Source organism: Canis aureus, chromosome 25, assembly GCF_053574225.1.
Source record: "Canis aureus isolate CA01 chromosome 25, VMU_Caureus_v.1.0, whole genome shotgun sequence".
Taxonomy (NCBI): domain Eukaryota; kingdom Metazoa; phylum Chordata; class Mammalia; order Carnivora; family Canidae; genus Canis; species Canis aureus.
In genome coordinates, this window is record NC_135635.1 from 844934 (window position 1) to 857717 (window position 12784).

Sequence of the window (12784 nt, forward strand, 5' to 3'; positions counted from 1 at the left end):
AAGTAAAATTTGGGGGTTTTTTTTTGTTTTTTTTGTTTTGTTTTGTTTTGTTAGTACGTAGTGAGCTAATGCACTTCCTCTGAAATTCTACTTGGCACCCCATAAAGGAAAAGGCCAGGTTTAAGACGGGACTAATCATTCCAACGGGTAGTCTTTAGAGAAACTTCACTGGAAAGATCACGCAGCAGTTCTTCCTGGAAACTGGAAGGAACCTCCCGAGGACGGCCGGACTGCCCCCGAGCGGGGCCTAGTGACCCTGGCTACAAATCAGAATCCCCTGTGGAACTCTTTTAAAGCTACAGTTGGCCAGACCCCATTTGTGAAGATTCTGATCCACTAGTTCCGGAAAATCTGTCACTTTAAAACTACCCCGGGACTCTCCCCCACAACCAAGACTGAAACACCACTTCAGGACTTAACTGTGACATCCCGGAACTTCCAAGCCTCTGAGAAACCACAGACCATATGGTGGGAGAAGAGGAATTGAGTAGCTTGAGCAGAAAGTGGACTCACATCACTTGACAAAGGTACGCTGCTTGCCCCCTCCCCAAACGTTGGCTGTTGGCCTCGTTTTGACCTACAGAAGCGATAGTTTCCCTCTTCAGATCCAGACACTTCTTTTTAAATTCTTGAGAGACGCCGCTTCAAGAATAAGGTAGGTCTCAAGAGACTTTAGACGTGGTTCAACTGTCAAGGTAGCATCAAGGCTAGGATGCTCTTGCCAAGTCTAACACGTATTATTTTTTTTTATAAATTTATTTTTTATTGGTGTTCAATTTGCCAACACACAGAATAACACCCAGTGCTCATCCCGTCAAATGCCCCCCTCAGTGCCCGTCACCCAGTCACCTCCACCCCCCGCCCTCCTCCCCTTCCACCACCCCTAGTTCGTTTCCCGGAGTTAGGAGTCTTCATGTTCTGTCTCCCTCTCTGATATTTCCCACTCACTTTTTCTCCTTTCCCCTTTATTCCCTTTCACTATTTTTCATATTCCCCAAATGAATGAGACCATATAATTCTAACACGTATTAAACCAAATGGCCTCCGTGATAGTCTTGGCCTCCCACCTGGGACATCCAGCTATAGATAATTAGGGGAGTGACCCAAGGTCGTCAATTCTTGCTGCCTATTCTGAAGCGCTCGTTGTTTATTAAGCCCAGCCTTATCAGTCTGACCACACTTCATACTTTCCTCGGCTGCTGGCTAAAAGAAGGGTTTGGGGTTATTTGACGACAACATTTCGGCATGAAAGCTCTTCTTCCATTATCTTTAAGAATCTAAAGATAACTACGCAATATTGGATTATACGGCAACCTTTATTTTCCAGAAAGCCAATTCACTTTAATAATAAGCATTTGCGGCTCTACTATTATCATTAATATGCAGTGGGAGCTTTAAAGAGCCACCCTGGCTTGTGTTCTTAAAAGATACCTGAGTCTAAATCCCTGGACTTAATCATCTAAATGCCCTCAGGAAAATCTGACATTTAACAGTCTAGCTCTGTGCCCTTTGTCTATGCCCTAGGCATGATGCAAAGCAGAATTGAAATGGGCTATTCTAGGCACTTTTCTATCCTTAGTGCTTATGCCAGTCTGCCTTGATCTTTTCCCCCCTATCAGACTATGCTGTCCCTGCTCTGCAGAAATCTCAGCTGTAGCTGTTGCCTGGAAACTTGGGAGTCCTTGAAGTGAATGTCTGCTAGGATAGCTAAAGACAGCTAGCCATAAGGGAAAGTAGGCCTCCTATTGGCAGGAAAATGTGGCAGATTCGAGATGGTGTATTCTTAGTTCACTTCTGGGAGTCTTCATATGTTAATACCTACAACTTTAGAGACTTCAGACTGGCGTTCTCAGATAATTATAAGGTAGCCTGGACTCAAACATGGTACTGTTCATTCTTCCGATCCCCTCTCCCCAAAAGTGGCTATGCTGATCTGACAAGGAGCATCCTTGTCTAGTAAAGAGCTTAATTTAGACACATTTGGCAAAGAGATGAGAAGGAGCAATGCTGAACAGGAAAGGAAACAGCTGCCCCAGTCTTGCTTTCTCAACACTCAAGCTGATAGCGTTGAATTTCATCTTGCCCCAGTGCTGTGAGCTTTCCAAGGAGCCTCGCCTGTTCCATACTCTATCTGGGGGCAAAGAATTCTATCCAAAACAACCTATTAGACTCAAATATATGTACAAAGGTTAAGTTTTGGTTTTCCAAGGCATACAAGCAGTTCTCCTATTATCTAACTGACTAGGCTATTGCTTTAGTCATCCTTCATGGTGAGATACCCACACCTCTCACTCTTCTTTTGACAACAGTAGTAGGCCTGTGTCAAAACTACCTGATGTTAAATGTCAATATTTTCTTTGCCAACTCACGGTTCCTACTATTTAGGCCTCATGGAGACAGAAGCCTTGGAAAGATGTCCTTATGACCCAAACCACAGGATGCCAGCCAGCAGGTTACAGTACCACCTGGCATCATGTAGAAAGGTAAGTTTTCCTTATAAAAAAAAAAAATGTTGGAGATCCCTGGTTGGCTCAGCAGTTGAGTGTCTTGCCTTTGGCTCAGGGTGTGATCTTGGAGACCCGGGATCAAGTCCCACATCAGGCTCCTTACATAGAGCCTGCTTCTCCCTCTGCCTGTGTCTCTGCCTCTCTCTCTGTGTCTCTCATGAATAAATAAATAAATAAAATCTTTAAAAAAAAATGTTAACTCACTGGAGGGAGAAAAATAAGATTGGAAAATGTTAAAGATTAAAAAAAAAAAAAAAAAAGAACAAGCTTCTGACCATACATAGCACTTAGCAGTTCTTAATGTTGGAAATGGTTTGTCTTAAGCATTTCCAGAAAGGAATGGAGGGTGGAACACAGGCATTGTATAATAGCCATTTAATGAGCTTTTTTTCTTTTAGAAAAATCTGAAGATAGCTAAAAAGATGGCTAACTGCAAATATAACGCTTGCCATGTGGTCCCCATCAAAAGGCTCAAGGAACATGAGGTTAACTGTGTCAACAGAACTGCTGTAGATGATGGTAAGTGCTTTGTTTTTTGTTTTTTTTTTAATTTGAGGGGCAGATAAGTGGCATCAAGTGCTATCGCCCCCTGTCCTTCATATTTCATAACTACGGAAATCTTAGCCAAATGAGAGGAATGAAAAACAAAAGGAAGTTTCTACCCTGCTCCTCTAACTTCTGATCTGCTTCATTTCAGAGCCATTTAATCTTCCAAAGTTCATTTCTCCAAGTTTGGAACCAAATAAAAAACTTTCTAATACTGCCAATCAGATTTTTGACCCCGATGTCTGGAACATAGGTGAGCAAGGGTGAATCAGTGAACACAGTCATAAATGAAAGCTTGGACCCTAAGCCCTTTGTAGCTAATTAAGTACTATAGTCCTGGATAAATTAAGTCTTAATACTCCTCCCACAGAAACCTTCAAAACAATCAAATAAATCTGAGAATTTCATCTGTTCCTGGAGAGGCGACCCAGTAAAAAGGAGCCTAATTAAAACCTAAAATAATTTATAATCATTTAAAGAATCTTATCTTGGGACACCAGGGTGGTTCAGCGGTTGAGCATCTGCCTTTGGCCCAGGGCGTGATCCATGAGTCCTGGGATCGAGTCTCACATCAGGCTTCCTGCATGGAGCCTGCTTCTCCCTCTGCCTGTGTCTCTCTCTCTCCCTCTCTGTCTCTCAAGAATAAATAAATAAATAAAATCTTTTTAAAAAATTAAGAATCTTAGCAATATCTGTTCCCTTTCCTTTTTTTAAAATATTTTTTTTAAATCTTTTAAAAATCCACACTTGGCTTCCCAAGCTGCCACAGAAAGAGAAAGGAGGTACAGGGGTCCCTTAAGCATCTTGGCCCAGAAGAAATACTTCCAGTCACATTCCATTGGCAAAATCTTGTCATATGACCCTACCTAAAGTCAGGTTGGTGGGAAAGCAGTCCCTGGCAAAGCAGCCAATCCCCAGCAACAACTATGGAAGGGAGATTCAAATCTCTGCTGCCAATGGGTTTCTCTGCAAAAATATAAAAATGCTTAGTACTTGTATCACGTCTCCATCCTCTCTTCTTCTTTCTAGATAACACACATCATTCTCCATTTGTTCTTAAGACATTTGTTCCAAAAATGCTGGTCTGTGAAAGGTAAGATAAATCATCTTACAGAAGTTATTGGAATAGAGGCCAAAACACCTTTAAGGTTGACTCTTAAGGTGAGATGGTCGCTAAGTCATAGGCATGGCAGATGCCTAAATTTCATTATAAATTTTAAAAGACCTATATTCATGGGCTCTAAGTACTTCCATTCCCTCCCGAAGGCTCCTCTCTTAGGACATTAATCCACTAAGGCCTTGATTCCACAAAGTTCTCAATTCTAGGTAAGATTTTCAAAGAATAAAAAACCCTTTATAAAGTTCATAAGATTTTGAAGGGAAAAGAATCCGTACACTTATACATGAAACAACCTAACAAGGATCCCCAACCTAACAAGCTTGAAGGGCATATCTAAGGTAACTCCATCAATGGAGTAACCCATCACACAGGGGGGAGGGAAGTACAAAGGAACTATATATATATATATATATATATATATATATATATAATATATATATATATAAAATAAATTAAAATTAAAATAAAAAAACAAAGGAACTATATAAAACAGAAACTTGTACAAAATCAGTAATTTCTACCTGGCATTTAATAATATCCACCATTTTTTATAAAGTAATTTTAATCTCCTAGAACTGGTTATCTAAACTAAATCTCTAGTTCTGGTCCCCAACTAACTTTCCTTTTTTGGTCATCTCCGACAGTGACTCAAGAGACATAAAAAAAGAGACTATGGATGATAAACATCCTAACAACGTTAAGTCCTGGAGAAAAGGTAGGGTAACATTTTTAAACTAAAATCATGGTTCTACAATAATCACATCGTTTTAACTAATATCACTAATGTATTCTAGGTCTTCAAAGATGCTTAGACAAACTTTTATTCTTTAAAAAAGTAAACCATATTTTCTACTGTAAGTCCTTCTCCCTGGGTGGCTCAGTGGTTTGGTGCCTGCCTTCAGCCTATGAGGTGATCCTGGAGTCCCGGGATCCAGTCCCACATCAGGCTCCTCGCAGCCTGCCTCTCTCTGCGTGTCTCTCATGAATAAATGAATAAAATCTTAAAAAAAAAAAAAAAAGTCCTTCTTCCCCCATAACAGAAAGCAGGGAAAGTCCCAGTGGCTTTAAGTCAGATTGGCAGAGAAAGAGCTCTCTAGAATTCTATTGGAAATGCAACTAATACACATCAAGCTTAGGTCTTCCATAAAAACATTTTCATTCAAAATGACACTACCCTAATGTTGTCTTTCTACCTGTAGGTCAGAAAAACTGATGGAGAAGCTGTGGATAAAAGAGCCAGCAGACAGAAAATTTATTTTTCTTTGAAAACTTTGGTGAAATCTTTATTTTTTTTTTCCCCTTTGGTGAAATCTTAACTGTCATATTTTAGGTAACAACTCCAGTCATTGTTGGCATCTTAACATGTTTTTATTTATTTAAATAAAGAATACTTTTCCTATGACAAGCTTCATTGGATTTTTTTCCCTTGTTTTCATATCCTCATTTGTCAACCAAAGGCTAGAAGGCTTATTTGCCTATTTCCCTTATTAGTAGAGGAAAGACAGCTACCACGTGGGCTATGCTATTCCTTAACCAGATTCTTTATCCTCCAATTATTTTTCTCCTACTCCAAGTCATGTACCATATGACCATTAGATTATCCTTCTTCAGTCGGTTTTGTACAACTATTTCATGCTTAAACGATACGGTTTTGGGGGGCGCCTGGCTGGCTCAGGGGTAGAGCGTTACAACTCTTGATCTCAGGATCTGAGTTCAAGCCCCACATTGGGTGAGGAGCCTACTTTTAAAAAACACAAAAAAATACAGTTTTTATGACAAGTGAGTTTGGAGCATGTCTCTAAATCTCTCTTCTTAACTCTGTAGAAGTCAGTTTACTCCCAACTTAAATATACCTTATTCTTTTCCACTCTGTTCGTTTTAAAATGCCACCCCTTGCCCTTCAACCGCTGAAATTCCTTTCTAGCTTTTTTTTAAAAAATATAATTCTTAATTCTCACCACATTTAAATCTTCCAGGCATCCAACCTCAACCATACCACACCCTTCCCAAGAGAAGTCAGAATCACATGCTGCTTTATATTTGCTGAACCATATACCACTAGCCAGGTTCTATGCATCTAGTAGATAGTCACATACTTGGTGCTTAAACTGAACCAAGACCCAATTTATAACAAGCCAAAATTTGTTCCTTTTAAGCTGTAAATTTTTTTTCAGCTAGTTAATTTTAAAATTATTACCTTGGTTTTTGTTGCTAGTTTACTGATTAGTTCGGGTATATTCAGAATTATAATTAAAAGTAGAAGTTGTAATCAAATGGATATCTTCTGCCCTTAGAAGTCTTATCCCTATTTCCTAGGTCCTTTTTCAAATGGTCTTTTTTTTTTCCTTCAGTTAAAAAGAGGAAACAGAAGGGAGAAAAACTAGATACTTTTAGTATCTAACACATTCTAGTATACTGTGTACAAAGGAGGGCTAGTGATTTACATTACTATATACAAGACTTTTATCTCTTGACTAAGGCCTTACATATCTTTTGAATTTCTTAAATCATACTTTGGTATATTAACACCAAACTATATGAAAATTAAAATATTTCCTAAGAAAAATGGCCCAAAAAGATAAAGATGTCTTTCTCCCTCATATTTTCAGTATATGGAATCTTCCCCTAAAAAACCATGTAGTCTTAATTGGAGCAACTACATAACTTTTCCTTCAAACCAGGATACTCTTAAGCATGAAAAGGAGAATATAATATGAAATGCCTGGGTGGCTCAGCAGTTGAGCATCTGCCTTTGGCTCAGGGCGTGACCCCAGGGTCCTAGGTCGAGTCCCGCGTCAGGCTCCCTGCAAGGAGCCTGCCTCTCCCTCTACGTCTCTGCTTCTCTCTCTGTGTGTCTCTCATGAATAAATAAAATCTTTTAAAAGGGAGGGGGAATAAGAATTATCCTGAGATAACCAAAAAATCAGGGTGGCCACCCTAGTCTTAAGGGATAAAACATCGCTATTTGGGCAGTTGTCATTCAAAATATGGATTCCAGATACTCAAGTCTCACTTTAAGAAGTTTTGAGGGGTACCTGGGTGGTGCTGTCCATTAAACGTCCAACTCTTGTTTTGGGCTCAGGTCATGGTCTCAGGATCATGAGATCAAGCCCTGCACTGGGCTCCATGCTCAGTGCCGAAGGCTCTCTCCCTCCCTTCCTCTCTCTCTCAAATAAATCTTTAAAAAAAAAAAAAGTTATGAGCCCCTCAGAAGATGGCACAATAGAAACTAAAATATCACTTTTTTTAGGGATCCCTGGGTGGCGCAGCGGTTTGGCGCCTGCCTTTGGCCCAGGGCGCGATCCTGGAGACCCGGGAACGAATCCCACATCGGGCTCCCCGTGCATGGAGCCTGCTTCTCCCTCTGCCTGTGTCTCTGCCTCCCTTTCTCTCTGTGTGACTATCATAAATAAATAAAAATTTAAAAAATAATAATAATAAAATAAAATAAAACATCACTTTTTTTGGCCTTTGACATAACATTTGATCAAAACTTTTAAAAAAAATTTTTTTACAGAAAAATACTGCTAAAAAAGTTTCCAAGTTATTGCCTCAAAGCCTGCCTAGATTCCCCAAAGTCTTAACTATTCCCCCTCCATACTCCCATAACAGATGGTTTATGCCTCCATTTAACATCCTTTCGTTCTGATCTACTATTATCAAACTCTAAGATGCTTTAGGACGGGCATGATCTTGACTGTGTAATAGTCCTGGGCCCCCACACATAAATCAAAGTTGCTGAATGTGAAGAATCTATATAGACATGGGTTAAAAGAGACTCGGTGCCCCGGCCTAAACATTTATACTGAATCAATCAATCTTTCAAAAGCTTTGGTAACCAGATTCACTCATCTTCACCAAAAAGTCCTATCAAGGCAATTTAAATTATATCTATGTAGTAGTAATAAGACTTTCTAGCTATAAAGTTTCTTTTGTATGATCAAGTTTAAGATTTCCACTCTTACATTCATAGCATGAACCATGGGGGGAAAATTACTCATTTGGACCAAAACCTTACTCACTGGTTCCCCAGCTTTATCCTATTGTTGGTCCATATTTCACAACCTTTTTGTGCAGACCTCCCAAGCAGCTGTGGTATAAAATGAGGAAAGAAAAAACCTCTAATATTTTCGTCTCTTTAACAACCGTAGTGGCCATGGTCCATTCATTATAAAGGAGCAATGTTGACAACTATAGTAAAAGGCAGTGGTTCTCAAACTTTAGTAGGTATTAAAATCACTTGAAGGTCTTGTTAAAACAGATGATAAGCCATCCCATCCCTGAGTTTCTGATTCAGTAGGTCTGTAGTAAGGCCTAAGAATTGGCATTTTCTCAAGTCTCCAAGTGATACTCTGCAGTCCGGGACCACACTTCAAGAACCACTGGCCTGATACACAGCTTAAGTGCTAGGAGGGAAAGAGGATGGAAGGAGGTACTAGAAAACCTAAGAACATAAGCCCAGGCAAAGGTTAGAAAACTTTACCAGTGGGGGGGAAAATGACCCTTGGGTTTAAACATTTGACTTTTTTTTTTTCTGTGCTTTTGTTTTGTTCTTTTATCTTTTTTAAGTAGGCTCCACACCCAGCGTGGAGCCCTACGCTGAGCTTGAAGTCATGACCGGAGCTGAGATCAAGAACCAGTTGCCTAACTGGCTGAGCCACCCAGGCCCCCCTTGACATTTTTTTAAAATAACACATGAGAAGAATGGCAGTTTTAGAATTTTAGAATTGTTCTGTGCAAGGCTAGTCATGGGCATAAGTTTTAGTACGTAGAATTTCTTTAGTAAATTCTGCGGTCCTACCATCTTTCAACAACCTTCTTTCAGGAAGTTCCATTCCTCACCTATCGGTTGATAAAGCCTTGCCAATCCGATACTAACCTAGGTCTGAAAACTTTGACCTAAATTTGCATTTTAGATGCCAGCACAGAAAGAGAGTGAGGGGCTCTTTGTCGCTGACTCCCGGAAAAAGGAACTACCTAGAAGTCAAGGAAAAACACAGAGAACAGATTTCCCAAGCCCACTGGTAACTGTCACAGGCAAGGTGCGTCACACAGGAAGGTGACGTTTACATAGTAAGACAGAAAGACTTTAAAGTATAAATTTTTAAAAATTACTATTAGTTTTTTTATTCATCCTGTATTATCCTGTGTTTCTAGAGCTAAATGTTGCCTATTCATTGCAAACTCCCATTAGGGACTCTTTTTTTTTTTTTTTTTTTCAAGATTTTATTTATTCAGGAGACACACAGAGAGAGAGAGAGAGGCAGAGACCCAGGCAGGGGGAGAAGCAGGCTCCATGCAGGGAGCCCGACATGGGACTCGATCCCGACACCCCGGGGGTCACGCCCTGGGCTGAAGGCGGTGCTAAACCCCTGAGATGCCCTGGGACTCCTTTTTAAACATAAATTTATTTTCTTTGGCTCCCTGGTGGCAGCACTTCTCCCTGCTACTTTGCCTGAAAAGTTGTAAACAGCACCAACTTTTCACCCTCCCCTAAAGCAATACTTCCCAATCCATCCTCAACAGTAAGACTATCTATTATGATCCCCTAGATCGTTCATTTTGAAATATTTTGCTACTGTGTTTATTCAATGATTTTCCTATTTTTAATTATGCACGAAGTACAGGTCAGAACTGATAGATGAGAGAATCAGAACTTTGTTGATAACATCCAGTCCAAAAACAAAGAAATTTAATATTTTAGTCTTCTGGAGGGCTAAGTTTAAGTTTTATTGGGCTATCTAAAACACTGAAAATCCCTAAAGAATCTCACGGACTACTGGAATTCCTTCAATCCTGAGAGGTAGGAAAACTCATTCTCTAACAAAGATTTCTGTGGCGGGGGGTGGGGTTGTCTGAGTGGCTCAGTCCATTAAGCATCAGACTCTTGGATTTGGCTCAGGTCAGGACCTCGGGGGTCATGAGATGGACCCCCATGTCACGCTCCATGCTAAGCGGGGAGTCTGCTTGAAGATTCTCTCCCTCTGACCTTCCCCCTCCAAGTAAATAATTTTTTAAGATTTTTTTTTTTTAATGTGCTAGGGCGCTGGTCTGTCTTTTTACTCATTAGTCTTTGTTTTTAACTTACAATTATTAGTTCAAAAATATGAGACATAACTTAGGGATAAACACTAGCATATCCTCGGAAGTAGCAAGGATCAGATTCGGCTGGGGCATTAATCCTAGCTAGCTCCTAGACTGACCCTGTAAAATTGCCTTGGTCTCTCATTGTTTTTCCCCTTTTCAAAATATATTCAACTGGCTGAAAAGCCAGGCTGAAAGAAAGCTCAGCAGGGATCCTAGATAAAGCAGGAACTTTCCCCGGTTGGAGATGAATGAACAAAGCATTTGAGAATAGAAAGAATAGAAGAGTGGCGCATTTTTATTTTACAGTCTCCGCCGAAAGACAGTTTGGGGTTTCTGTTTATTTGTTTAAAAGTTGGTGGGCTTGTTCACTCGTGCTAAACGGAACCGCTTTCTCCGATGAGGATCCCGTCACCCTGACAAAGCATCACTGGAGGCAGCAAAGCCTGACTCTGGATTCTTGTTGGGTACCCACCCCCCTCCGTCCTCTCAAGCCCCGGCTCTTCCTCAGAAATTTCAGTCTGCAGGTATCTGAAAAGTACTTAGGCGGTCACAGTAACAGTGTCAACAATTCCACCAGCTTACTGCAATTTAGAGCCTGAAAAATCACATTTCACTTCAAATCACATCGGCCCCACCAATCTGCATGAACGATGAGATAAATGCAGAGGTTTAGGATTCCAGGAAGGTTACTTTAAGATATTCCTAACAATCTGAAACTGATTTACCAAAACAGCAGCTTTCTCCAAAATGCTTTTGTGCTAAGCTCGCAGGGAGGCTTTCATTCTTAGCTATTATCTTTCAAAATGCACTTTAACAGCTTGCTCCTCCTTCACAGGAATTATCCGGGCCACTCAGGTGAAAGAACAGCTTTCCTAAATTCAAAACAGTGCCTAGGTCAGGGTTTCTCAGCCCTGACTGCTTATTAGAATCATCTGGGTAGCTTTTTAAAAATAACGATGCCCAGCCCTTCCTGATTAATTGGTCTGGAACGGGAACTTGGCCTAGTACGTCTTAAAAGCTCCCCAGATGATTCTAATGTACAGACAAGATTAAAAACCACTAGCATGCAAGAATGGCTTGGGCGGGGTGTCTAACATCTCTTTTTAGGGTCTTAATATGAGCCAAAGACTATGAAGCATACTCTCCTCAGCCCAAGGGCTGCTAATCTTAAAAAAAAAAAAAAAAAAAAGGGTAGGGGCATCTGGGTGGCTCTGGTCCTGGAACCCAGCCCAGCCTGCTCAGCAGAGTCTGCTTCTCCCTCTCCCTCTCCCTCTGCCCCTTCCCCGACCCCTTGGGCTCTCACATGGGCACTCTCTCATATAAATAAATAAAATTTCAAAAAAACAACAAACAGGTAACAATCCATGTTCACTAGTCTCATAAAAATAAAATGTCCCAGGGATCCCTGGGTGGCTCAGCGGTTAAGCGCCTGCCTTCGGCCCAGGGCGTGATCCTGGGGTCCCAGGATCCAGTCCCCGCATCGGGCTCCCTGCATGGAGCCTGCTTCTCTCTCTGCCTCTCTCTCTGTCTGTCATGAACAAATAAATGAAATCTTTTAAAAATAAAATAAAATGTCCCATCTCCGTGACCCTTTTCACTAAGGTCACATTCAGCTCTTGCTATCAGGATGCTCGAAGCCCTAGGCCCTACACACCACCGACATGTTCCAAGAGCCCCAGCCACTGAGCACTCCGGCGCTCGCCCACACCGCTCCCTACCCCTGGGGCAGCCCAGAAATCTCGGTCATATCGTGTTTTCACTTCTCGGTTTTGAAGAATCGTGCGAGCAGATGTACCCGTAGCATCACCATCTTCCTTTATTTCTGTCTGACCTTCAAAGCCGCAGCCCCCTTCTCTTCCATGGACCCTTCCGAGGTCGCAGTGGGCCCCGCCGGCTCCCAACTCGTGCCGGTTTCCAGGCCTGGCCGTGTTCCGGGCATGCCACAGGGCCCTGGCACCTGCCCTGCCCCTGCCCTGTCCCTGTCCTCCACCTGCCCTGCACCTGCCCTGCCCCTGTCCTCCACCTGCCCTGCCCCTGCCCTGCCCGTCCTCCACCTGCCCTGGCACCTGCCCTGCCCCGCCCCTGCCCTGCACCTGCCCTGCCCCTGCACCTGCCCTGCCCCTGTCCTCCACCTGCCCTGCCCCTGCCCTGCCCGTCCTCCACCTGCCCTGCACCTGCCCTGCCCCTGTCCTCCACCTGCCCTGCACCTGCACCTGCCCTGCACCTGTCCTCCCCTTCGGGCACCTCGGGGGCAAGAGCTACTGCTCCCACCGCGCGCATGCGCCGCACCTCCCCGGCTTCCTCTCCCAGCAGGTGCTCCTAGATGCTACCACCCGCTCCTCGACCTCCGCGCCCTACCGGGCCTGCTAAGCGACAGCTGGGTTCCCTCGACCAGCGCCCTCCAGGCCCGCTCCGGCTCCGGCTCCTGCTCCGCCCGACGCGGCCCGACGCAGCCGCAGGAGAGCGCGAGGCCCGCGCGCATGCGCCACGCGCGGCCGCCACGCTGGTGGCAGGAGCGGCCGGG

General features: G+C 42.7%; 2 protein-coding genes across 6 annotated transcripts in view; one reads left to right on the forward strand and one right to left on the reverse strand.

Annotated features, from left to right (window-relative positions):
- NCKAP1L (NCK associated protein 1 like) overlaps positions 1-12770 on the reverse strand; it is a 53408-nt gene extending 40638 nt beyond the window's left edge. Inside the window, exons 1-2 of one of the 2 annotated variants that reach the window (XM_077869734.1) lie at positions 12619-12658; positions 3920-4019 (exon numbers count right to left, since the gene is read on the reverse strand). The gene's annotated coding sequence lies outside the window, so the exon portion shown is untranslated. Of the gene's footprint in view, positions 1-3919; positions 4020-12618 lie in introns of both variants that reach the window. The other variant, XM_077869733.1, reaches the window with a different exon arrangement.
- On the forward strand, positions 86-5572 carry LOC144296701 (gametocyte-specific factor 1-like). 4 transcript variants are annotated; one of them, XR_013363695.1, is made up of 8 exons: positions 87-527; positions 2386-2483; positions 2906-3026; positions 3205-3306; positions 4083-4146; positions 4320-4379; positions 4818-4888; positions 5373-5572. XR_013363695.1 is itself a non-coding variant. In XM_077869762.1 (7 exons), the coding sequence occupies exons 2-7, from the start codon at positions 2391-2393 to the stop codon at positions 5384-5386; spliced, it is 465 nt and encodes a 154-aa protein (XP_077725888.1). In that variant the 5' UTR covers positions 86-527; positions 2386-2390; the 3' UTR covers positions 5387-5572. The 4 variants fall into 4 exon arrangements, 1 of the variants encoding a protein (XP_077725888.1); XM_077869762.1 differs by lacking the exon at positions 4320-4379 and having other exon boundaries at positions 86-527; XR_013363696.1 differs by lacking the exon at positions 3205-3306 and having other exon boundaries at positions 89-527; positions 5373-5571.
- Positions 12771-12784: the final 14 nt, after the last annotated feature.